The sequence below is a fragment of the Cynoglossus semilaevis genome, chromosome 10 (genome assembly GCF_000523025.1).
Source record: "Cynoglossus semilaevis isolate Cse_v1.0 chromosome 10, Cse_v1.0, whole genome shotgun sequence".
Taxonomy (NCBI): domain Eukaryota; kingdom Metazoa; phylum Chordata; class Actinopteri; order Pleuronectiformes; family Cynoglossidae; genus Cynoglossus; species Cynoglossus semilaevis.
Window position 1 is genome coordinate 1588078 of NC_024316.1, and position 27640 is coordinate 1615717.

Consider the following 27640-nt stretch of genomic DNA (forward strand, 5'->3'; position numbering starts at 1 on the left):
CCAAACCCCCCCATAAGGCTAAAATAGGAAATTCTAAAGATAGTAAATGCAGCAGGCTCACTTGAGAGGAAGCCAGGATGAGAGACGGAGAGGGGGGAAAAGCACCTGCAGTCAAAAATAGCTGAGGCCGTCCTTTGTGATGTGCTATTTATAGAACTCAACTGGAGCAGAATCTGCTACAAAGTCACAGGGATTTCATAAACAAAGGTTAGAGATATTTTTTCAAAGCTTTCAGGGTAATGTTTGTGTTTAAAGGGAGTAAATGGAAAAAAAAATCTGCACTATAAATATGGGAGCTAGAGAGAGCTGGAACAGAGGTAAAAGAAAAAGAAGAGAACCAAGCTCATCAAATGTATCTGGGTGGTGGTAGATGACAAGTGCTCCATAAATTGTCAGTGCACCGATTGCACAATATGCACAAATTAGGGATTAATAATTTAAGTGCCTGAAATTATAGACCTGTAATCAATGGCAGGATTTTAGTTTTAGAAGGTTGAATATACACGGAATATTAGCAAACTCCCTCTTCCTCCCGTGGTTAAAAATGACTGCGAAGATTGTGGATTAGCAGCAGAGCACGGCTGGGAATTAGTGTAGACTCTGTTCAGTTGGATAGACACGGTTTTGGCGTGGACAACACTGCAGGATTTTCATATCTTCAGAGACTCCACAACAAATGTCAACCAGTTATTTAACTATATGCTAATCAGAATCTAGGCTACTGTTTTTCCATATTTTTATATATATATATATATATCAAAAAATAGTGCAACCAAAGCAAACCAGAGCTCTTCTTCCTCTGCTGCAGATGTCAGCCCACAAGACAATAAATGTTTGCCTTTTAGGCCACAAAAAATAAGTGAAAAAGCTCTAGGTCAGGTGCTCTGACTTCCATGAAGTGTCTGACTTTAATAACTAGGACATGTTTGGACACGTCTCTCTGGCATCTAACAGCTTCTAACATGTGACGTCATTACATTTTACTACTTTCCTTTTCCTGAAATAGCCCTGCAAAAAACATTCATTTGAAAGAACATTAAATGGAACCCTATTTCAGTGTCAAATGAGCACATTATCACAAACATGACAGAGAAAAGCTAGGCATTGGTGTATAATGTTAATGCATTGAAGGTTATGGGGGGGCGGGGAGGGGGGGGGAGGCAAACTCAAACGCCTACAGAGGTCAAACACTTCTCACACTCTGTTCAACCTATAATCATCTGGTTAAATAATTAAGGTCGTCTTCAAATTTCCATTCCTCACAGTCCCATCAGGGAAAACTCAGGCGTTAATTAGACTTAGATGTGTTGAAGCCCATTTCCTGCTTACGACACTGACATCTGTGAATGACTTCTACGCCATGAATAGCCTTTAAACGTCCGACATCGTCAGTTTGAGTCACTCGCGTCAAACATTTACGATAAAGACAGGAATAGCAGCCGCTGAACTCCGGTCGTCCTTCATTTCATTTGTTCGTATAAATAAACCCATGCATTTTTTTTTGCTCAGTGATGTGTTGAAGCACACACTGATACCCTGTCACTCTTTTCAACCAGTAAAAAAAAAAAAGATTCATCCATCTTTCTCGGACACACACACACACATACATAAACTATTCCCTTGCCTGTTTATCTTAAATTCAGCATCACAGCCCCTGGAGCACAGCGCCGTATTCAGATTTCCATTTAGATTTCCATTTATAGCACTGAGGATGAATTATTAACATCAGCCAGAGATTTTTTTTTTCTCCAGCGTTTCTTTTTATAGATATCGAGGTGAACAGTGAAATTACAATGACTCCAATCATCACTGCTCTAAAACTGAAGCCACGAGCAGCTCGTTGGAAACAGAATGGACGATAATGTGTTCACAGAAGGAGGCAGACAATGGACGAAGCAGGCGTTGACCGAGAGGGTGAGGGAGGGGGGCGAGAGGGGGGTTGCTATATGTAAATAGGGAAGACCTAAAGTCACTTTAGAAAAGGCTGACGGGTAGAGACACTATAAAGTGCTGTGCAGTTTTCTGTTGAGTGGCAGTGTATCATTTTGTGTATGAAGAGGCTTTAGGTAAAAACAGGTCACAGGGACATTTGGCTGCATGGCAACACACCTACAGTGTAACAAGCGTTGTTGTCTCAAGTGTAACGACTTAGCAACTTGTTCAACATTTTTCTATTTAAGCAATTAAAACTAATTGTCTAAATACTAGGCTCGAGTATTTAGCTAAATTGTTAGCTAACCACTGACATTGTTAGCTTAAACGTCCAGAACAGGGACCATTCACTGCTCAACCATCAGTCACCGCAGTGATATTTTAGCTGTACAGTAAAATCACCAACCACTTTACCATGTGCAACCCAAAAGACAAATGTTTAATCTACGTGAGCCGCTACATTTAGCACCACTAGCCCTGTTTGGGTCAAGATCTCACAACTGAAAGATACTGTAACATAAGAAGTGTAATAGAAAATATGTGTTTGGAAATCCAATCCTGGTCTGGTGGATGAGTGAAGCGTGAAAAGTGACCTGCTGTCTGTGTATCGCATTTCACTGAGGCTGCTCACTCAGCTCAAACAATCGATTTCAAGAAAAGCTAATAATATCACTGATATCATATGATTTATTTTATATGGCACGCAGAGTAAGATGTAGCCAGATATCATTTATGATATGGCACGCAGAGTAAGATGTAGCCACGCATCAAAAACCTTCCCAAAATAGGACAAACAAGGGCATTAGGAAAAATATGAGGAATTTAAAAAGGGGGTATACATTAGCATTTAGCCTCCAGAGTTTAAAAGCAGACAGACACAGATAAAGAGACACTAACAGATTGAACTGTCAGGTAAAAGGACAGTATCTCTCACAATGTGACCTTTCCAAAAGTCACAGATGTCAGTACCATCACGACCGGCACAATGAGAAACACAAGATTGAATTCACTGAGTAAAACCACACTGACACCAGGTCAGCGATTCAGTGATAAATTACACGAGTTGGTCTAAAAATAAAGAGGTGTTCATTGCAGTGTGGCTTTATTTTTACATTATGACACTAAAAATAATGTCTGGTATCATTTAGGGAACAATAGGTCAGATCACATTCTCTGTAAAATGTATTTGTGCGTTCAAATATATTTCTTCTCCTTACAGTGCTTTATTTCAGATTAGATTAAACAAGCTTATTAACCACAGGAAATGACGTAGTAAATTCAGGAATCACAATCCTACATAAGTATTACACTCACTTTCAGGGAAATTGGTGTCTAAATATGCATGGATACTGCCATCTACCTGTATTTTCTCTTTTTGCCTCTGATATATCTTGCAAGAAAATGCAAGACATGACTGTTTGGTGGAGGCTAGCTTTTCTCTGTTGTGTATTGCTAAGTAGATATTTTTGGGAGGTCTCTTGACACAATTCACAATGACACAATCTAAAAAATGTTTTTTTTTGGTTAAGAAATCTGGTTTAAAAGTGATTTAAATGCTGCGTCAACATTGTGTAGAGGTGTACTATGGCACTTAGTGCTTTAATAAAAAAACTGTGAATAATTGTATAGTATTTACTGGAGCTTCATCTGACCTAATAAATATATAAATATTTGAGCAAAGCAAAAACACATTTTTAAAATAACTTAAAGCACAGTTGTACCAACCTTAAGAGTTGGAACAGGGAGAGGTTTGTTGTCCCTGTCCAGGGAGATGTAGGTGAAGTAGGCCGAGACGGCACGATATTTTATCTTCTCGCCCTCCAGCAGTGAAGTTGCATCAACCACCACTTCGATTTCCATGGACTTGTTGCTGACAAATGTGAGACGGCCTGTGACTGTCACCACAGAACCTTGAAAAGGAATGAAAAAAAAAATATAAGTACAAAGAAAAGGGAATTATGAGTTTTTTCATCTTGTAAAACTAGATATAAAGAGAAAGGATTTCCCACATTTGTTTTTGTATGTAATAAGCAGTGGCACCTTTTAATGAAAGGGTCAACTCGTGCTCAAGCAGCCACGGTAAAACATTGTGAATGGCTGGTGAATCACAGGTTAATAAACAGTGTCAGAGTCTTTGAGTTCCTTGTTCCCCAGAAGATTTCTAATTTCAACAATAGTTAAATATGGCCTTTTGTGACATTTTAAATATGAAATTTATATCAGATGGAAAGGAAGAAAATGTAATTACTAAGAGAGCCCCTGCTGGTCAGTAGTGGTACTGTACATGAAGCAACAGATGGCTTAAAAACCAGATGTTTATTCAAGAAGTGAATGAATAAACAATCAGCAGCAGGGACAAAATATCAGCACGATACACAAAGATGCAACTCAGGAAACCAATATATATTTCTAATACCAGTTTATGAAAAAAAATGTTTTCTGTAATATACTGTATTTATCTGACTTTCCTGCAGTATTGTGACAAGTATTTTGATACTCTGTCTTTGAATGTTTCCCTCATCACAGATCACTGCTCACTGTCCATTTGTCGCTGCAGGGATTTAAAGGGAAAAGTCACGTCATTTTCCCACTGCCACTGATAATAACTTTCTGTCTTCTCTTTTCTCAAGTCAGTACTGAGTTATTTTTGAATCTGTTGCTATAGAAACAGTGACACAAGGTGTTATCCTGAGAAGGATTAATACTTGACCAAGATCTTATAAAGAACACGTTACTGATGCAAGAACCACATGAAAGGTGTGAAGTGTGGATTTTTAGAGTTTTGTAAGTGCAGTCATCAGACTGTGTTTACGACCTCTCTAAAGGAAAACTCTAAAGGAATTAGTATTACAAAATATGAATTTACTAAACATGGGTCACTTTGTCCCATCTTTAATTTTGAAACTACATTTTAAATTATTTCTACATTAGTGAATTTCTAAGATTGATAGCGGCTATAATTAGATTATAATCATAATAAAGATCCACAGCTGCTTCCTTAAAACTGTATGGTGTGGAGGTAACTGTTGGTTGTGCATATACAGACAACCTGGCTGATGTTCTAATTTGATCATTTTGAGGCGGTTGGTTTTAAAATAGATTTTAAATACATGATCTCTGACCTGGCAGCTGCTTTCACAAAAATAAGACTTTCTAACCGATTCATATTTCAATAACAGAAGAGCTGCAGCCAGTCTGTGGTTATCCTCATATCCTGAGCTAATCATAACATTTGGACGTCTGGAGCACCTCATGTGCAGCCTGTTAGCTGACAGCACAAACATGGAACGCGGAAAAGGCTTTTTAATGCACGGGCCACACGTTGATCCTCACCACATTTGAGAGACTGTTTTCACTCCCAATCGGCATGTTTATATTGAAACGACCCACTATAGTAACTGAAGCGAGTGTATGCATTCGTTAGAGAGTCTTTACAGTAACTGTCCTTAAAGTACTTGTGTGACGTCCAAACTGCTGCAAATGAATCCAGTAACACAGTGTTTCTTTTACATAAAAGCTCTTCAGTGTTTCTTCTGTACGCTCCGGTGCAGAGAATAAACATGTTGTGCTGCACATCAAAACACAATGAAAGGAAAAACAATAGAACCAGACTCAGACATCAGACGTTCACTCCCTCTCGCTCCTAAAAACGGACAAGAAACAAAGCTATTCACTGGAAAATAATGATGTTTTTGTTTTTTTTGTTTTTTTTTGCAGCATAACCAGACACTACATCTGGTCTTCAACAGAACGACTGCTGTTAACAGTAGTTTGTCAGGTTTAAGGAGTTCCGTTTGAAACTGCTGAGCATTTCACAGGTACAAAAATGGCAGCATATTTTCATGTCACATCAAAGCTTCCTATTTCACAGGCAAGATTGACGAGTTGGTGTACAAATCCATATCAAATGTCTTAGGAATATTTTTTTACAAATTGTATTGGCCAACATATGACAGTGTTTGTTGGGCCTATCACTACTGCGTACATCCGTGGTTATGTCTGTATAATGTTTGTACAACATTAGTGTTGTATATGCACAACAAACGACCGTTGTTCACCTCACCTTTCTTAATCTTCTTCTGGAAGTTGACAGCATCCACCGAGGCAGTGACAATGTTGGTTTTGCAGTGACGAGCCGCGACTATGCCGGCAACCTCATCCATTAGTTTCATGGTGACACCTGCGTCAGATGAAAAGGAAAAACTTTGACTTTATTAACATTCACATCATGTGATAGGATCGACAACAGGATGTTGAATGACTTTCTGCCAGCGTTGACAAGTCATTAATCTCTGAAGTCGTTTTAAAGGAAGCGATTATTGTTGGAATTCTTTTTTTTGGCCTAGTCCCACACGAAGAGAAGTTTGACTGTTTTGTTGGCTATTTACACAATTTGATTTGATTTTGTTTGTTCCACTGATGATGTTAACAACAACACATCTGTGAGATACTCATATCTTTTACTGACATCACAGCAGCCTCAGTCCTGATACTACAGAGGACAATACGTCTGCTCACTGTGGCCCCATGGCTCACTCCATCATCTCTGTTTATTTCAGCCAAAAGAGTGGGAGTACAAACAGAATGTGCTCAATGTTCCCAAACGCAGCACGTCTTATAAAAGTGAACCATTTGAACAAAGTTTTCAAAAATGTTATCATTGTTATTTTTATTAGAGAATTTGATTTTAATAAAACGGTGCGTCTCCTTGTTGTCCACCTGCCTTATGTTTAAACACTACAGTGCAGTAGGACGCCATCACGGTCATAACAGAAACACAAAAATTGAGGTTTTTGTTTTGTTAGCCATTGGATTATGTCCTGTGTGTTTGTTTGTCTTTTTCCGTTCACTACTCTGAGGAGAGGATTTCCAACAGCAACTTAAAATGAAGTCTTGGCAGTACTGAGATGTTCTGATTGAAATATTTGTCAAAATCATTTTTCAAACGCCAGTGTTTGCCCTTGGTACGGCATCAGTGATTAATGTTTGATTACCTACTTCAGACAAGTTCTCTGAGCACATTCATCATAGCAGTGCACTAAAGGTGGGTCTGGACATCTAGTCTATTGTCGATTACGTCTCAGACACAGCACCACACCGTGATCTCAGTTTTATCTGGTTCAGACAGAAAAAAAACAACCAGTAAATGAATGATTGAAAAATGAAAATATAAATGCTCGAAAAATTGTTGAGGCTTATGTGATAAGTGTGTTAAGTTCAAATGTAAAAGGATGAGTTTAAAAAAAATGTCACTCACTCACAACCTGCTGTTAGACCATTTATAAAAGCCATCATCTTTTTCCCTATTTCTACTAGACGGTGGAAATTGATGGATCTCAGCTCTGATTGATATTTTCCCCCTGGGTATGAGGCACAATGTGCTGCAGCCATTCAAAGCCACGAGTGGTTGTGTCTGAGCATGAAGTGCTCAATGGAAGAGCAATCAAGACCTGACAAGTTGATGGAACTGAGAGATTCTGTTACAGTGGACACCCACAGAGATGTCCTTGGTGGAATTCTTTAGGTTTGGTCAAATATGGACGTACCTTAACACTGTCATATTTAGGTGATTTGATTATAGATTATTTATATTACACTATATTTAGATCACTGATAAATGTTCTCTTAAAACAGTATAAGGCCGTGAGACTAAAGGTATGATTCAATCTGAAAATATATAAGATGAAAGATCACGATATAGATCTCAATAATAGCTAAATGTTAGCGAATACATTACCAATTAGAGCTACATGTTAGCCACGTGGTTAGCTAAATGTCATCATGGTATATTGTCAATAAGGCAGGTTCAGGAATTTATCCAAATGAGAAATCACTATCCTGACATTAAGCCATAAAAATAATAAATCCTTTGCCAGTTACAACAAAATCATTTAACTTCACCCAACAGTAACGGTAATACTGCGTATTTAATACATACTACTCATTGATATTCAGTTACATCTAAGTGAAGACATTTTTTGGCTGAAGGGTTCTGACCAGAATACAGTGATCCACAGGATGTGATTGGTTCCCAGTAGGACAGGAAGTAAATCACCGAAGGGGAACAGTTATGAATGTAGGACTTTGGCATTTTAAATAAAATGACTTTGACAGCAACACTAATGGATGTTTTGGTCTGAGTCACTTTTGAATGTTAAATGATGCTCAATGAAGATTGAGCGGAGCTGTAAGAGCAGGAGTCGGCTGTTGTTTCCTAGCTCCCAGTAGGTGCAGCTCTCCAGATGCTTTGAGAAAATGAGATGGGATGTTGGGGCGATAATTACAGCACTTAGCTCAAACTATTCACTTTACCGAACTACCTGAGAGGATTTCCAGGTAAGTAAGTGGATGAATGGAAAAAGAAAAAGAAATAACTGCCAGTTAGTTTATGATTTCAGAGCTGACAGGAACTGTCTGTTTAATATACCAACAGTATGGTTAAGTGCAGCTTTAAGATAGAAATAGAAACACTTAACAGTTCACTTTGTACACTGTAGAGGAAGGAAGTGTACAGTATGTGTAATAATCAGAATAGGAGGATTCAATGTTGATTACCATTTAACTGTCACAGCTGCTGGTTGAACACCCACCTTTGGACATTACCCATTTTCTTTGGATAAATAATTGTCAACATTAGTTTGAGCGCTCTTGGTTTCCTCTGGCAGCTCATGTGAATTTAACACTCAAACTCTATGTGGATGACATCATCATGTCATGTGTGATATATGGTACAATAACGACCTGCTTTTTGCACCCATTAAATCACACAAGGTCCTATGAGCAAAACTGTAGAAACGAGCCTTTACCATAACATCAGCAGCCAGCACTAACTCAGACCCATCTCCTCTCCCCGTACAGTTGGTGTAAAAGGATGGAGTAAAGCTCAATAAGAGGGAGGAAAATGAGGACAAGCCAGACCGGGGCGGCCCTGGGCCTGGAGTTACACATTCACAGGGTGACATGGTGCACTCTGACTCTCCCTTAGCTGCAGGGTGGGAACACGAAAGGCAGGGTGTGGGAATGAGGAGGGGGATGGGCTACGGGTTTATCTGGTGTGTGTGTGTGTGTGTGTGTGTGTGAAGGAACAAAAGAAAGCTCTGCCCAAATAGAGAAAAAGAACAATTAGTAACAAAGTTCACAGAGCAGCCCAGTTTGCTGTGGGGCAAAATTTGTCTCTGATGAGATTCTATGTGACCATTTACCAAAATTCTTGCCATGCAGTGTCGTCCTTTGGCAGCAGCGGACACAGGAAACTCAATTGAAGGCTTTTCTGGGCAGCTCTGGTCACTGATCAACTCTGTTTACTAACTTCAAGCCTTTTTTTAAACAGATAACTTTGACACAACAACACATCTGTTGAGGTATAAAAAGAACAGAGACTGGAACTGCAGAAAACTGACAGCAGCGAAATCGGTGACCTCTGCCTGTCCTTTGTTATCTTATCACTTCCTGCGTCTCTATCTCGGTGTCTTCACTCTCATCCCTCCTCTTGCCCTCTGCCTCCTTTTATCCACCGCTGACAGTTCTATACCCCCCACCCCCCAACGTGAGCTTTAATCACGGACAGTATCAAACGGCTCAAACTGCCTCCTAATGAGCCGTTACTATAGAAACAGCGCCCGTCAACGTTACTGCTACGCTGCAGCCCGCCCACATCTTCTAACAAAGTCCACTGCAGATGGTTCGTGCATTTACCATTCCAGCTGCAGCATTCTTCATTAAACAAAGCGCACAACTTCTCTTCATCTCTGTCTTTCCGTCGCCCCCTACAGCCTCGGGATTATTTTCTTTGTTATTTTCTTCTTCACCTTTGCATTTTTACCATCACTGTCATTTGCATTACCTTCTTACCCTCGTTACCTTTTACAAAAATATTCCGTTTTTCATGCTTTGTCTGATCTTCATACCTATTCTCTCCACCACAGACCTTCACATCTCCATCATCTGACAAACTCATGTTCAACAAAGACCACTGCCTTTTCATCACCACTTCAAACGACAATAGGCTGAAACCTGTGCTATAAAGTAGACCATCCTACCACGAACCCATCTGTCCATTTGACTGCACAAAGCTTTCTGTCTTCATACACATCCTGCACCATCCTAACAGCACCGATCTGACTTCCTCATACCTTAGTACTTTCTCTTGATGCACAAACAACCAGTGTAGTTCCCATTGACCTTTATTCGTCTTTACCAGCCGTCCATTCTAATTTCAGCAAATTGGGGTCAGTGCCATCTGAACCGTTGGCAAACTATTAACTCAATGCAGGCCTGGTCAAATTAATACGATAACATGTCCGTGGTGGATATTCTATCAGATGGACGGCTTTCACATAAGACACGCCTCAGTTTGATGGTAAAGGTCATCAGCTGAGGAAGATGAGTTTTACAAATGTGCATCGTTGTCCCTGGTGTTTAATTATGAGATTTCTTTTTTTTTTTAAAGCTAAGAGATTCGTACCTAGGCTAAACACTCAGGTCACTATACCTGTGTTTTTAGCTGTGTTTTCTGTGAGAAAGAGAACTCTCCTCTGAAATGTCACTGTGTTCCTTGGTTGAAAGGTTGAGCCACGCTGACTGGAGTCATTTGTCTTTCCCAGGAACACACCCACCTCACTTCTTTACGGAAATACTCACATCCTAATTTACAGAATGAATGGCAGCTCAGTGACGCTGCTACACCAAGACTGTACGACGTTGTGCTCCTCAAAAAGATTTTTAGATTTTTTTAAGAAACTCTTACACTGTGAAAAATAGCTCCAAAATCCAGGTTTAAACGTGGATTGGACTTCACAGGCTAATGAGGATGTGTATAAAAATACTATGCTACTATGTCCTACTATACTACTATATTTCAAGCTGTGGATATTTATGTCAATGTATTTCTGGTGTTTTTGTATTATGATACTATAACTACTACATAATTACTCATGTTTGTTGAAGGTCTGATACAAAAAAATTGTTCCTGTTATTTTAGCCTTTTTCTCCATTTTAATCTGATTGCCGTTGTGATGTCCACCTGTGGCAATCAGCAGCTGTTTCTATGGCAACAGGTAGTACACTTCATCAGAACATAAAGGAGAGATGGAGTGAGGGAGAACTTGGAGAGAAAGAGAAGAAGAAAGAGCATGAAATAATGACTTTTTGATCCTTTTGATCATATTGATTCTTTGATCTTCTCCCGGACCATTTCCACACATGTTGAGAATATGATTCAACTGCACTGATACAATCACAGTCCCTGATCTCACAACATCTGCTCCGTGTTTATAGACTTTCCTTTTCCTGGGGATCACTAATGTCACATTGCTGTAAGGACCCCTAAAAATAAAGTAACTATAATGTCTGATGTAAACATGGTGCATTGTGGGTCATCATCATCTCGAACAGGTTGTGCATCATTTAAGTGAGGAAAAAAAAAGACGAGCTGCTCCAGAAATAGGTTTGATAACACGACTAGAATAAAACATCATCCAGCATAACTGTCAAATCAATCTGAAACAAATAGATTAATGATACAGGATTTATGTGTCACAAGTGTAATTGCATTAGTATGAGGAGTATAATTGGTTGGCAAATCACTGTCTGGATGAGTTGTCTCATTTCAGCTCTGCCATTAAACCGTCTGCTGTCTGTCAAGATTCCCTCATCTAAATACTGAGGGGTTCTTTAAGTGCACGTCTGTGTTTGTTCCTGGTGTAACTGCACGTATGGGGACATTTATGTGGACTCTAAAGTGAAAACTGACGCCGACACTGGCCCTCTCTCTGTTGTCAGACATGTTACTTTTTTAGAACTGAATAAAACCTGACCTGAAAATAACAAATTAACCTAAAAACATAGTTTGATCTTTTTTTGTTTCAGGGCGGGGAGTCAGCAGTTCAGGTGCATGTGGGTCATAGGATTTACTTCATAAATATTATTTCAATTTTTCGACAACGCAAAAATAACCACAGTAGTCAGAGGACGAAAAGGAGAAAGAGAGAGAGAGAGAGAGAGAGAGAGAGACCCGGGTATCCTGACCTGACTTGGTTATGTAAACCAAATACGTGTTGTCACAACGTCAGCAGCAAACAACAGGGAACAACAGCCTAATGAGCAATGGCATGTAGAGAGAACCTCTGTGAATGCAGGTGTGTGTGTTCGTGTGTGTGTGTGTGGGGCCGTGCTCTAAATGACCTGCACGCTTGTTCCACATTGAAGTTTAATTGGACAGATTTCTGACTGACTTCTTCAAATTATAAAGCCAACCAAGGCTCTGTGTCACATTTATAAGTCACTCTCATCTCCTCCCTCCCTCCTTCCTTTTCTCCTTCCTCCCTGTTCTTTCTCCTTCTGGCAGGAATTTTCTGCCAGATACACCGGTGAAAGATAACAAGCATCTGTTGTGTGTTACAGATTTATTTGTTTTAATGAGAATTTGTATTTTCGGTTGCCAGATCATTACCAGACTCTGCTTGCAAAAGCTGAAAATACAACAAGAATACCTGTATTTACAGTATATGCCGTCGTCTTGAAAACAGGACGCAGAATGTTTAACAGAAGAGCCTCTAGATATGTATTTGGAAAAAGGTTTGTTGGGCAATGGTTTATTTTAAATATATATTTATGCCTTCTTTTCATCATGGTACAAAATAACTTTTTAAACAGGTGTGTTTCTGCCTCCATGGATTATTTTTGATAATCTAATGTTCTGTGTTTTGGCTCATTTTTCAAAACTACTCAATTATAATTTTGTTTTTATTTTTTTATTTTTTTAGAACAGGTGACTGTTAATTATATAAATAATAAATAATTAAGGCCTATTATTTCACAGTTAAAGCACATACTGAACAGTAGTTGGCGTGGAGTCATAACCAGCTCAGACTGCTCTCAGTACAAGGTACAGAAAACTACGTCTATTTCCATACTGAACCACAGAACAGCCTCTCACTGCAGTACAAAGTGCTGCTGCATTTACTGACAAAGACAATAAATGACCTAAAACACATTTTACAGCAGTGATCTGTTCAGCTCTTGTGGCAATGACGATCTTTCTCCTAAGATTAAATTTAGCTGCGCGTCTTCTCCTCTGACTCTGCTTTGTCACCATGGGACACAGTGTTCTGATGCAGAGTCTGGGGGTTGAAGCCCAGGGCTATAAAACTCAGAGGAACCCTGTCATTGAAGCACTGAAGACTGCATAATAAACACAACTGCCATGTTTTACAGTATTTTTTAAATATTGCTAAACTTTTACCCAAATTTTAGCTATGAACTATTATCAACCAGTTGGGTTAACTATTTTATGAAAAAGTTGTAACTATTTTTGTCTAAATTTTAGTACTTTTTTATTTTGTCAAATCTTCAAAAAAGGAGTAAAAAAAGTCATGAATATAATTACATAAACAGTGTATATAAACTGTATATTTTTATTATTAGGATTTGGGGATTGTGACTTTGAGCAGGTCTAGGGTTCAATCCCAGGCTTCTACACCATATTTTACAATATATTGCGTAACAACATAAAAATAGTCCTGGTTGCAAATAATATTATATACATACAGTGTATGGTATATATAATATACAATACCTAACAGCCAAGTGTATTTTGAGGGAGTGAAAAATGGTGTATTTTATTGTTGAACAATGCCACAGTAAGTGTTGCCGCTTGTAAATAATTTTAATTTTCCCTAACAGACACATTAGAGTGAAGCGTCCCAACCTGAGTATGGTAAAAGTCCAGCATTAAAGTAGAAATGCTATCTGGAGAAAAGTAGGACTCACCTCCACTAATGTAGTCATGTAGAGTGCATTCAGAAGGTCCCACCAACTGGATCAGACTGGACTGACTGAAGGCCACCGTGTGCTGTTCTGTAGAGCAGCCATACAAACGAAAACAAAACTTATTTGCCGTTGTTCCTTCAATCTCTGGTGAAACAGCGCCACCCCATAAATACTGTTTTGTAGACATGTGGTTAAAACGGGGAACTGCATGTTATAATCATGAATCATCGATCCATACATTTAGACGTTTGACAGGTTTTTTAATCAATGTATAAATGCACCTGGGTTTGGCGGAGAGGAAACTATTTCTTCAGTCAACATTTTGGTTTCCAGTCTCTCCATTTTCTGGGCTTCGTAACGCTTCTTGCCCTCTTCCTCTTGCTCTGCACTGGAATACTGCGAGCACAACAAGAACATGAGATGTTTACAGGTGTGAAGACAAAAATAATTTTAGATAGAGACAGATGTCACATTAATGTTGATAAGATCAGAACCCCTGTACCTCGATAGGTGGCACCTCCATAATCTTTTCTACATTCTGCAGAGAAAAGGGGACGTACCACAGCACCGCCCTGCTGGCCATTTTCTTGGCACCTGCAGACACAGAGCCTTGGTTAAGGGCTGAAAACGTCAGTGAGATTTTGAACAGTTTCTCTAACAACATGACACATTTTACTATTTAAGTTTGGTGACTGTAAACCTGTCCAGATCAGACGTGGCCTATAAACAAAGAAGAACAGGATGCAAACTATTCAAAATAAATGTGTCAAAACAAGACCTTTTATGAACATAACACCACGAACCAGTACAAGTACACGAGGCCAGACTCACAAACAAATGAACAGAGTACAAATAAGGACAACAGTCATGTTCCAGGACAGTGATTAATGTCTGTTCAAACCTACTTTCTCCAGAAGTCCTCCTGGTGGTCTGCTGATAATTTAATGTCAGCATTTTTATATTGTGAACATAATGAAAGGATCATCTGAATATTTACTGCAGTGTTAGAGAACAAAATAACCAGTAAGTAAACAGGTCTGGTTCAGAATGTTGATTATTGGGGTTTGAAGAGTTTTTCTTTTTATTATTGTGCTATTTAACTGTTACTATCCCCTGTAGAGCCACTAATAAACCCACTGACTGTGAAAACCCACCTTGAACTAGTCTTACATGGTTCACATTTCTGTCTTCATAGATTACACCGCTTTAGCTGATTGTTGTTTGTCTCTTCTTCTCTTGGATTCTATTTAAAAAGTTAGTGCAAGAATCATAAAAGGCGAAGGAGGAAACTTGCGGAGATCTCATCGTGAAGCAGTCAGTCGGAGAGGTTGTCATAGTGATAGCTGCTCAGTTCTGCCCACACTTTTTCACTTAATTCCCTCACAGAGACACATATGAGGCTATTTTCAGGTTGTGTTATTATGGCAAACAAGGGAGGCACAGATGAAAGGCATTACAGGGCCAGTGCACTGAAGTGAGACCAACGTCTTTAACACTCTCACCNCCTTTTAGAAAGAGCAGAAATGATGATGTATAGACTTGTAATTTAACACCTTTAATAGGAACAAATGTACAAAGTGTGTAAAGTACACAGTAAAAATGGGGGATTTGGGAACAGACACCACCTGAGACCTGATCCAAGATCAGATCTTAGGTTTCATTAAAATAGACTCCAAATGTCCCACCTAGTTGAAGAATGGTTAGTGCTTTAGTGGGGGTCGTGCGCCACCAACTTAATTTATTTGCATTTTTAAAAAGTGTCCCGAACCTCTGTCCTCACTGATCTATACTGTTACAGTTCTATCCGTTCTTGTCCTTCCTCCTTTTAGCACCAACCTTCTCCTGTTCAACTCATGCATTTATTTCCCCTCCAGTGCTTTATCTTGATTTATTGCTGGTTTTTGCTCCTTCACCTGCTGCTCTGCCCTTAGTCTGAGAAACCACAACTCTTCATTCCATTTCTCCGTCCTTCTTTCCCTTCTCATCTTCTTCCTGAACTGCATGTTCCAGGCTCAGAGACAAAGCAGCGAGATTCATACTCAGTGTTTCATCCCTCATCATCACAACCACATTTTCCATTGAGTCGAGCCAAGGCTTCATTAGTTTTAACTACATTACAGTTGCACTGTGGGATGTTACAGCCTGATGGGAATAAATGAAGTCTGGCCTGGGGTGAAGTTTGTGACCAAGCGTTCTTTAACCATATACCGGCGAGCCAAAAAAAAAAAAAGATCTTTAAGATCTTTTCCTATTCTTATTTCAATTTCATAGTCTACACAACAATTTATTCTTTTATTTGGTAGTAAGTTCTCTGGTGTACATTCACCCAGTAGGGTTTCAGCACATGGTCCAACAGGATCATGGTTGAACTGTCATGATTATTTTAAGCCTCATCCCACAATGCATTGTTGTGTGTGTGTGTGTGAGAGAGAGAGAGAGTCTGTGTAAAGTGCACGATGCACTCATGCTGTGTTCATGCAAATGTGTGCCTGAGTGTGCATGGAATACAAGCATTACGACCTGTGTGGGAATTGAACCTGAGAGAGTTGTTTGACAGAGTCGTACATGTGGTGCGTTTGTTTTGTAACATATTCAAAGCATATTTGAAAAGTTCGCATTTTTTTGTGCATGTGCTTTTGCATATGGCTGCATATTAGCCTGGATAGTTGCCTGTGCTGTGTGTGTTTATATAACTGTGTACTGTTTATATTTAAATATATATACGTATATATATATGTGTGTGTGTGTGCATTAACATGCATCTTTGCACATGGTTGGATAAATTCAAATCTTCTGTGTGTCGGTTTGCATGACTGCGCATGTGCAGTAATAACGATGCGCATGTGCAATCCCCCCGAGCAGGGACACAATCATTACAGCCCGTGCCCAGAGAAGGCAGCCTCCCCTGGGGGGGCCGTGACTGAGGACAGCCTGACGAGATGCTCTCTGACTAACTGTAGAACCTGAATGTTTGCCTCCGCCCCCTTTATCTACAGAAAAGAGGGAAAGAAGGAGAGGGAGTGGAAGGGTCGGGGAGGGAGAGTGCATAAACCATGAATGGATGAAGGCAGAGATGAATGATTGAATACAAAGTGCCCTTAGAGTCAACAGCCATGGTCACTTACATGCAAGTCTTCCTCTAATTATTTGGTGTCATGATAAAAACCTCTGCTGCTCCTGCCACCTTTCTAAACACACTTTGGAAAAAAAGTCTGTTTTCGTTTTATTTCTGCGTCTGTGGCAGCATGCATTTATCTATGCTTCGATGGTAAATGAGTGAGAACTTAGGGTAATGGAATTATTTTTTCTTAAATGCCTCTAGAAAAAAAAAGAAAAATTGTCCGCTGCTTACTCTACATCAGCAAAAGATAACAAAATAATCCAAATGTATAATCCCCTGCAGCCTCTCCAAGCATTAACAACTAATATTTCCTTTAGCAATGTAGAAATAGTTATTTTAAAAGTCTGGCCAGGCTCTCATAGTGTTGAAGGTTTACAAATCAGATATTGTTAGTAGCAAAAATAAGAAAAAATACATTTAATTTATAATTAAAGAATTTAAAATTCAGGCCAAAGATTGAGAAGTAGGGCTCATAACACCTCGTATTAACACTGACAACAATTCACTACAGATTAACTCAGATGTTTGTATTATTATTATGATCATTGAATTATTGTTTTATTTTATTATTGTGTTGTTTTATTATTAGTCAGGATAATTAAATTGTCCTCGCAATATACTAAATGACCCACAGTAGCATTACAGACACATATATATATAAAAAGTTGGGGTTTCTTTTCATAATCATAAAGTGACTTTTTATGTTCAGGAGTGGACATGGAAAATGTGCATCAGTGTGTTGTCTCAGAGCATGTGTGCAGGTAAATCCATGCAGCGTTTGTATCTGACTGGACCACAGAGTGTGAGAGCTGATGCTAACCCAACATGACAGAAGCAAATAATGTCTGCTCCTGTTATCTTCTCTTCCCCTCCGCCCTGTAGGAACCTTTTAAAGGGCCAACATGGAGAAAAACACACATAATATCCATGCAACCACATACATCTGAACAATAAATACTCTGTCCTCAATGTCGACATATTATATACACCTTATATACACATTAATAAAGCAAAAGAGTGCACATTTGTCAACCTGCTTAGATTTGACAAATGAACTTGTGTTCTTCTCATATTAAAACATAAATAAAAAAACATGAAAATCCATACAGTTCCAGGTTTACTTATATGTGACAGCTGTATGAACTCACTTGGACATGCATACATTTTCTCACACACGACCTACATCCTATAGCTATGAACTAATGGACCACGGAGCTGCAGCCTCCTCTGGCTCTCCTTTAATGTCAGAGCTGCCTGAGTGTGTCTGACCTCAGGACATAATCTCATCCACTCACTCTGCACACTGCTGGGGACATTGGAACAGAGGCTCGATATGTTTCTGCCTTTAATTTTGACACAATGAATTGCGACCACAGAGTCCATTGATGTAATTGGGCTGTACAGTGAATGGGTTACTCAGATACTACAGTATGTACATAGTGTAGCTGTGTGCACTATTAAAAAATAAATTTTATGCTACTTCCTGGTTGGATTCTTTGCACACAACTTTTGACCCATAATAGAACAAACTGCAGTTCAGTTACCAGTTTGAACTACATTCAGACCCAGGAGAAAGTCCAGAGAGAATAAACCTGGTGGGTAAATTTTTGATATATTATAAAATGTACAAAAATAAACCTAAAATTTCAAAAACAAATTGGCTGCCACCATCTAGTGACATCAACAGAAATTACAGTTGAGTCATTGTTAGGCATATGAAACAGAAGGATTGACATCAGTCTTTACCATAGCTTGTACCAGCGTTCCACCGGCTGGATTCAAAAAGCCAACGTGCTGTATCTGGCCCACATTTCTTAATGTTTCCCTAAAAGTATGTTTGACAAAAAGAATGAAAGTTGTTCAGTGAAAGCACTTTCATTCCACTGCCTGATAAATAAGGGTTTTAGAGAAACTTGAAACACTTCTTTGAGTTAATTCTCAAAATGTTCCATTTCTGTCACGTTCACCCAAAAGGCAGAATTTATGGATGCTGAAGACACTCTGTTCTCTTCCTGGTTGGGGTCCTCCCTGGCAGGGCCTTGGTCTGTCCTTGGTGCCTGTGACGATGCCTGTATGTACATACACAGCCCTCCACCTGTCATCTTATATCAGTGCCTCTGCCTCCATCAACCCGCTTCCAACCTAGCAACCAACCAGCCAGCCAACCAACCAGTATAAGCCTGTTGCCAGGGCAACGGCTGTCAGGGGGATACATCCTTTGTTTCTTACACCTCCTTTCCTTCATTCTCCCTTCTTTCTTTCAGCTCCCTCTTTTTATCTATTGACATAAATGTACATTTCTCTTCATGACTCCCTTTGTCTCTCTCCCTCTCTCACTCTTTCTGGTCTGTGTCACTTTTAACCTCTGTAAATGGTCACGGCAATCACACGGTGAGTTTACACATAGATTTACAATTCTATTCACTTGATGACAAAACTGTTTAAAAGCAGTAATTATCAGGACTTCCATGACATGTTTTCTTATGGCTGCATACATGGATTAGTGGGATTGGACCTCTTCACTTCCACCTTGCGTTGCCTCGCAGCTGCACTGCGGTCAACACATGACATTTGCTGGTTTCATCATTGTTGCCACTGGCATTTAAAGGTTCACTGACAATGCTATGTCGGCCCAATGTGATCCTGCCACTGCCTTCACGCAAGGGATCCACAACAGAGTACATGACGACACCGTCAGTTCATGGCTGCATGCATTATCAAATGAAATATGTACAAACTAAAATATATATGTGTGTATATATATATGTGTGTGTGTGTGTGTGTACATATATATATATATATATATATATATACATATACATATATACATATACATGAAACCAAAACAGCTTTGGGTTTTGACTTGATCTACCAGAGGCAATTCTTATTTTGTGCTGCCCTCTATTGTTCAAAGTGCAATATATCAGATTAGTTTTATTATTTACTCACATAAAATAGTTTACATTAAGGAATTTAAAAGGATTAAATTTGGAAAAAAATCACAAAAAGCACGACAGAAACATTGCAGGTCAAGGTGAACTCAAATTGATGGGAATAAAAAGAGTGCATTTTGGACGATATTCTGCACTTTACCAGAAGATGGCGCCCTGAACAACGCATTAATGAACAGTGCATTGAGCATAGGCGTTTTTGTGTAAAATGTTAGTTCTCTACGGCAGTGGAGTTGACATTGTTTTTGAAGACATTGACGCCTGGATTTTAACCCACACATTTCGAGTATAGTATAAGTAATAGTTCATCTTATGTGCATCATTTACAACTGCATTCTAAATTCACAACCAAAAAGTCAACTCCACTTTAATAATAAGATGTTACAGCAAGTATTAAAAACCAATGAGACTCACCTGTGATGATGTTCTCGGCCATGACTTTGATGTGCACCTCCAGTGAGTGTTTGGAGGTGAAGGTGATCTCAGCTGTCACATGGGCAACCTCACCGATGAAGACAGGAGACAGGAATTCTGTCTTCTCCACCCGAACCAGAGCTGCCAAACATCGATCCTGGACAGAGTGAAAAAGAAAACATTTAACCTTCAAATCACATTATGATTTAAATGTTCAGTCAAATATTTACCAATGCTCACTAAATACTACTTAAACCCCCTGTAAATGTAAATTCTAGTGTTTTCTCCAGGTATTCAAATTAAAATAAGCAGCAATACAAAGCCAGGTCTCCCAAGATTGATTACTAATGTATAAATGCTTTATAACTGACATGGTGGCTGTCGCTGAGATAATTCTAAAGGTACCCTGATGTCTCAAAAAGATAAAAACAAATATGCAAAACACAGGAACCAGGATGCTACAAAACAACTTCACAAGAGCAGTGTTGTCCAAACACTGGCCCTGAGGCCAATTATAGCACTTGGACAGCTTCAAGATGGCCAAAAAAATCCTTCCTTCCTTTGGTTTGAAATTGTATTCACTTTTTATGGAATAGCTTTTTCTGTCTTTATAAAACCAGTCGCAAATGTACAGTGATGAACTCGCACCAAAACATTTCTTTTGTTCTTGGTGGCCCCTGAAAGCGAACCCTGCCTCCAGAGGTCATTTAAATTCAGATGACAGATTTTTATCTTGAGACACGCTGGCCAATAAATCTGATCATTTTTTTCTCTATTTTTGCTTTTTTTTCTTATTTTAACTTTTTTCAGTTCAATTTGCTTTCTATTTTAGATTTGTGTAATGTTGACCTGTTTTTATTAGAATATAATATAATATATTATGATGAGTGGAATGACAAACAGCCCCAGACTATGATGGGAATGTAACAACAGCCACAACAGCAGGTGAGATGTAAATCTAGTGATGAAACAAAGAAGTCGTGTAAAGGTTACAGAGGAAAGAGCGAAGTGGGTGATAGTTCACTCTGACAACATCATCATCTGTCAAACCTGATCTGCAGACACTCAAGACTATGTGCAGATTTCAGATATTTTACATCCCCCTGTTGTTGTTGTTGTTGTCCACTCCTGCTGTATCTCACCCCATTCTGAGTGTTGCAGTGTCGTGTGCTGATGATGTAACCAGCCTCCTCGATCATCTTCAGAATGGTGCCTCCATGGACGTTGCCCACGATGTTGGCGTCGTCTGGTCGCATTATCCTGAAGATGAGAAGATGAATTAGTCCCCAACGTAAACCTGATGGGAGTTTGTCTTTATGTGTCTTTATGATGTGTAAAAAACTGCAGCCCTCATGAAACTCAGAAATCTTAAAAATAGTTATTTAGAAACTAAACTAAACCAAAAGTACTGGTATCTTATTAAAACAGTGCTTTTCTGTTTCTCATGTTTATTAGGGTTATATGTAAATAAGGTTATGTGATGATGCCTTGGCCCATCAAAGTTTTCTAGACTACTGCATTATGATTCACCAGGTGTTTATGTGTATGTCATGCAGTGTTTATGGCACAGTTAAAGTTTGTTTTTTTAATCACGGGAACATAACATTACAGCAGTAGTTATCTGTAATCTTTCCTTCTGTGTGACAAATAGTAACGAACTTCATACAACTGATATCATAATTATTTTATTTATTAATGTTATTATCTGTTTAAAAATATCTACTTTAACTAATCATGTTCAGAGTTAGGTAAAGTTACTTAGTTAGGTAGTTGGGTAACACAAAACAGCTGAATCATTACAGATAATGGGTGGGAATTTGATAATGTAGTAGTTATCACGTCTGCCCTAAATGCAAAACATTCCTGGGTTTGAGTCCAGTATGAGGTGATGTCCCTGTAGATACAACCTCTATGTGCAGTACCTGCTGCTGTCTCCATCAGGTCACAGTATCATCATGTACATCAGCTGTTTTCTATTCTTCTTGGAATGATGATACACACAACTACTCATACAACTAGTTGTGTGACCTTCAGCCTTATCAGCTGACTAACTGTGAGATTACACACACAGATGCACCGTTGTTTGTTATTGGACAAAAGAATGTGTAGGTGTGAGGAATGTGTCTGTGGTTTACATGAATGACAGAGTTCACAGACGACTTCCTGCAGAATGAGTCAGAATTTCAATTCAATGACCAGGAATTAAAAACTATTAATGTGTCGAAAAATGTGTCACAGAAATACAGGCAAAGGCAGGAGAGTAAAAATCCACTGATTATATTCCAACACCGTATTACACTGATATAACCCTAATACTCTCTATTAATGGAGTTAATAGTGGCACAGGTTGTTTTCTTCTTTGTTAACTTCTGATTTTAGCTTAAGAATATGAAACCAAGGTATAATGTTTGATTTTTGTCCTTAGAGACAGTTGTCTAATTTTTCTAATTGTGAATTGTTTTGTGTGTTAGTGTCTCTGTGTGTTTTATAGGACTTGCTTTACCTTGGATTTTCAACAAAATATTACTCTTGGTTCTTGTACAAATATTTCTCTTCAGAGACAAAACTAACAACACAAAAGGAGACTCCTGTATCTTCAGCATCCTCCCAGACAGTGTTCAGTTTTCAGTGTGTGTGTGTGAGTCAAAGATGATCTACCTGCTGACTTGATATTTGGACGCTTGCTGTGCCGCAGTCTCTCCTCCAGCCCTGACATCTCTACCCACTTGCTGACTCTGACTGACTGAACATTTTTCCACGGCCGATGCATTCGTCCTGTCCTCCTCATCAGCTGACCTACTGCTCCGAACCTTGAAGCAACGCATCTCTGCACTCACAGCTGCTTACTTCCTAACTGGCTCTAATAAATTACCTGGTGAACAGTCATGTGTTATCAGAGTGTTAGGCCCTGATATCTGCTTAGGTTTTATGCTAACTCCGCCTCCATAAGGACTCCTGGTCAAACTGGATTAAAACACACCTACAACTGCAGCTGGTAACTAATGAAGTGCATGATAACTGGCATATGTGTGACACACAAAGGAAACCATGTGTCAGACTGTAACATAACATAGAGGTGAGGTGCAGTGACATTTGAAAAGTTATGTTTGGAATGTGGATTATCTGAGGCAGAAAACATCTGCTTCAGGTCATTGATTCATTCATACACACCTCAGCTGGCCGTATGAATGAAGAACAGCTAAGAGGGGTGTGGTGAAAAACTCAGGCCACAACATAACTAGTGGTTAAACACGTCAATAATATCACAGTTTTATATATATATATATATATATATATATATATAGTATAGATTATATACTGCAGTGGTAAGTGAGCACTCAAGTACAGTAGTAGGGAGAATCATAAGTGTTCCTCCCTGCTACTACTGTACTTCACCTACTGTTGTCAGTCGACTCCTCCTAACCAAGCTTCTCCGTGTATATTAACCTGTTTGATCAGTTTTCATGAATAATCTGATCACATTTTGAATTCGGAGTTCATCCTGACACAAGGACAGGACAGAAAGGAAATATCCACATGTTTAGAGAGAGTGGCTCCACCTGCAGGCCGCAGCGTGTATAATATCCCTATTGGGCTGCTGGGAAATGATGCCCCTTTACTACAATTGAATTCACTAGCAAGTGACGCACACAACCAACGCTTGTCTCTCAATGAGGTTCTCATTTACTTCTGTACCAACGAAATTATATTTGCTGCTCTGACATACACAACTTGTCAGCACGGGTCACACACAGCGTTTACCGGAAACAAATTATCCCCATCCTAAATACCAATGTATGCCAGAAAATAAAAGCTGGACTGTAGTTTGTTAAACGTTAGCATCCTCAGTGTATACTTTCAGATAGAAACGTCTATTAACGGTGCCTAATGCATCGACCTTGTTATTACGGATGAACAGCGAACACGAGGAGATAGTCCGTAAGCACCAGGAGCTAAATAATCAACACTCAGTTTAACACAACAGATAGTGTCTGTCGATGTGTGTGTGAACAGAAGTGTGCTGTGTGTGTTGTAGAGGATTATCCTCCAGTTGGCACCGATCACGCCGTGACGTCGTAGTTGTGTTTTCTCCACCATCGTGTGTATGAATGAGTCTAAAACACCATCCTACCTGCACAGCTGAACGGAGGATGTTATCTCTGCTGACATGATGGCAAGACCTGTGCGGGCGATGAGGAGGGCGACGGTAAAGAAGATGCTAGTCTTGCCTCCTGGTCTCGTGTTTCTCGGTTCCTGTGTCGTGTTTCGTCGGCAGTGATCGAGACGCCGGCCGGCGTTTTTGAGTATTGACTCACCAGAGCATTCTGTGAACCTAAAATAAATGAATATATAATTATTTACTTAAATTACAACATGGCGATTTTGTTTTTGCTTAGAGATTTAAAGGCTTAATATTTAGAACCGACCAACTTAAGTAAAGCGAAAGGTAGGAAGCACAATTGTGGAAAGATATAATCTTGTGGACCGCGGCGGTACTGCAGGAGGGACGGTTTGTGATTTTCCACAGCCGGACATTGTGTAGCGTCACTGGCTTAAAATGTTTGGGTTTTTTTCAACAGACAGGCAGTGATACAGTAGGAAATCATTTTCTTTCTTTTTCGAGCTACTCAACTCAAGTCGTTTTTTTACGTTAAGCTCAATTTTGGACAGTACGAGAGTGTGTGTGGTAGATTTCCCAGATGTGGAAATAAATGCAAGTAAACGTGACTATACTGCACCACAAAACAACCACAGGAGGGCAGCAGAGACCACAATTTGTTAGGCCTGTGTAATAATACCACGTGCTGTCTGAGGTAGGCGCTGTTTACCACAACATCCACACAGGGGTCTTCTAACGGTTTTCATTGTCTTGGTTTAAGAAGCTCCTGACAGACGTTTGGTTTTTGGCGTCTGTGCTCAAGACGTTCTTGCCATATATGGTTATATGCTTGTTTTAATGAATGAAATGTGGCGTCTGATGACGTTATCTTTGTTTTCCTGCTGCTAATGTTGGCCCCTACTATGTAACGATTGCGTGCATGCGCGCGCATAATTTTTTTGTAGCATTTTAAACTGTTTTTGACCCATCTTGTGTGTGTTTCAGTGCCATTCATCCTCTTACCCATGCGTCATTACGCACAATGAAACCGTGTTTTTGAAGAAACAAGTAGGACACGTACACATTTTAACCACGACATCGCAGTTTTATTACTTTTTTGGATTTATATAACATATATACAGAAATTTGCTACAACGATAGCAAAAAAATATACAACAAATCCCAACAGAGATACTTTCAATGACACATAACATGTCTACAAATTCCATCTGCACAGACTCAGGACACTGAGGTCTATGGTGCAAATCTAACAAACACTGACCCTCAGGGTCTTACAGGGCTGTTTCAGTACACCCTTTTAACTTAGTCCACGAGGAGGACTAAATATTTACCGTATACATACATGCAGATTCTGAAAAAGATTACGACTGACTAAAACTGTCACCGCGTGTTGGACAATAGACCCGTGCGTAACGCGTAAGTATATAATACTCAATCATTAAAGTAACGACGAAATAACGATATTCATCAACAACAATCACTGCGCAAAAAATCCCGTTCGCTGCTATCTTGACGCTATCTTGTCACTGTCACATCCGATATTTTCAGCGTGTTTTCCCAACTACATTTGAACTATCTACCAAGGTCTCCACATGGCGGCGTGGACGGCCTGTGGACCCGGCTGAGCTCCGCCTGGAGCCACCGCGCCACCGCTGTGCTGGAATTGGTTCTCCAGTCTGGAGGTGACGCTGGATTTCAGGCTCACGAGTTTCCTCTGGATCTCTGGGAACGTTCTGGAGCCTTGGGTGCAGCATTTCACACATGTCGGAGCGATGCTGGAGGACATGGACTGCTGAACGAATTCGTTCACCCGCTGGCACGCCTCCGGATCCAGGCTGGAATTGGGAAGCAGAGTCGAGACGCGCTGGAGGCAGGCTTTGTAGCCTTCTCTGTAACTGTCTGCAGCGTCTGCAATGAGGGTGAAAAGTTAGTGTTGTTGTTCAAAAAGGTCGAATCAGCTGGTGACATATTTTGCACACAGAGAAATCGTCAAAACAACAAAAGATCTCACCTTTGGTGTTTTCAGAGGGCATGTTGCCGAGAAACCTCACGGTCATCTCCAGGATGTCTGCTTTCTCAAGTTTAGAGAAGCGAGTCTTCTGGAAGAAAATGAAGAATGGATCGGGTTATTACACATTTCAAGGCATTTGATCGTTATTTTATTGGCTGAACATTATTGTAGGATTATATTGTAATGTGAGTTAGAACTTACATCTCTGCCTGTGAGGGGAAGAATGAGGTTTTTCAGTTGGTCCAGACTGTCGTTGATACGAGCGCGCCTTCTTTTTTCCATCAATGGTTTTATAGCCTGGAAAAAACATAAACCATAGTTTAAATTACCAAACTCAATTTACAGATACCCAGTAGACAATGCACGCAAAGAAAAAAGAATCTAAATCCAAATGTTTTCGCTTACCTTTCTCAGCTCCAGAGCCTGTTTTCTTTTGGCCACGGTGAGCCGTGGAGAAAAAGGCTGCAGCGTTTCATAAGACATGTTTGGAGACATGTTATTGTCGGATTCGTCTTCTGTTCTGTCTAAGAGAAGTACTCGGTGTCGAGAGGAAGGGGGGAAGTGGCTCTAACGGTCGAGAGCAGCGGTATTTATCCAGGCCTGCGGCTTCGGTCTGTGTGCGTCACTGCTACGCCCCCAAGCCGCCAAAACACGATTTCCAGCAGCCAGGTATTCTAAGAAAACACCACAAAAGCGTCATATTTGGACAGATAACCATCTGTTCTCTTGTTCTGATCCAAGCCTAACAATTGTAGTTGCGTGTCTGAGTTATGATCCATTTGGGAAACAAAACATAATTTACCTCAAGCAATGAACAATATACACCAGGTCAGGAATACAGGAACTGCATTTACTAAATTAAAACAACAATATTTAAAGGTGATTTTGGTTGCATTTAGCCACATATAAGGTAGATTAAAATAATATATATAATATATATAATACATATATAATGATGGCCAAGAACAATATTTTACATGTAATAACATACATTTTATACATTTTTGTGTCTTTTGAATCACCATAACATAAAAATAAACATTCAACATTTACATAAATAATATAATGCAGAGTGTTGATAAATATGCAAGCTTGCAACAAAGCTGCAAAACACATTGATGTCATGGGGGGAGGGCGGGTCCACGCTTGCGTGTACGTGTGTAAGAGTTTGTAGACACACAAACTCTTCAACCAATCACAAACCCAAGCCACGCTATACTTTCAAGAAACATCTGCTCTTACATTTTCACAACAGTTTTGCATATGACGTGTTTTAATGCAGTTTCACTCCGCTGGAGCCTGTCTGTACCTGTAGGGTTCAT

The 27640-nt window shown here is 39.5% G+C and overlaps 3 protein-coding genes across 6 annotated transcripts in view; all 3 read right to left on the reverse strand.

Moving 5' to 3' along the window:
- Nucleotides 1-24608, reverse strand: part of acot7 (acyl-CoA thioesterase 7) — a 30254-nt gene extending 5646 nt beyond the window's left edge. Inside the window, exons 1-8 of one of the 2 annotated variants that reach the window (XM_025059667.1) lie at nucleotides 24320-24608; nucleotides 21330-21447; nucleotides 20188-20344; nucleotides 14204-14295; nucleotides 13983-14097; nucleotides 13702-13788; nucleotides 5996-6112; nucleotides 3658-3842 (exon numbers count right to left, since the gene is read on the reverse strand). In XM_025059667.1, the coding sequence (XP_024915435.1) occupies nucleotides 3658-3842; nucleotides 5996-6112; nucleotides 13702-13788; nucleotides 13983-14097; nucleotides 14204-14295; nucleotides 20188-20344; nucleotides 21330-21447; nucleotides 24320-24357 (909 nt within the window). In that variant the 5' untranslated portion in view covers nucleotides 24358-24608. Of the gene's footprint in view, nucleotides 1-3657; nucleotides 3843-5995; nucleotides 6113-13701; nucleotides 13789-13982; nucleotides 14098-14203; nucleotides 14296-20187; nucleotides 20345-21329; nucleotides 21448-22845; nucleotides 23126-24319 lie in introns of those variants that run through there. The other variant, XM_008317993.3, reaches the window with a different exon arrangement.
- LOC103384526 (ER membrane protein complex subunit 3-like) overlaps nucleotides 1-27640 on the reverse strand; it is a 629629-nt gene that overhangs the window by 123197 nt on the left and 478792 nt on the right. The window lies entirely within an intron of this gene.
- Nucleotides 24637-27161, reverse strand: LOC103384471 (transcription factor HES-2-like). The gene is made up of 4 exons (XM_008317995.3): nucleotides 26724-27161; nucleotides 26520-26615; nucleotides 26319-26406; nucleotides 24637-26215 (listed from the first exon to the last, which is right to left on the reverse strand). Exons 1-4 carry the CDS (start codon nucleotides 26811-26813, stop codon nucleotides 25884-25886), a joined length of 606 nt encoding a protein of 201 aa, XP_008316217.1. The 5' UTR covers nucleotides 26814-27161; the 3' UTR covers nucleotides 24637-25883.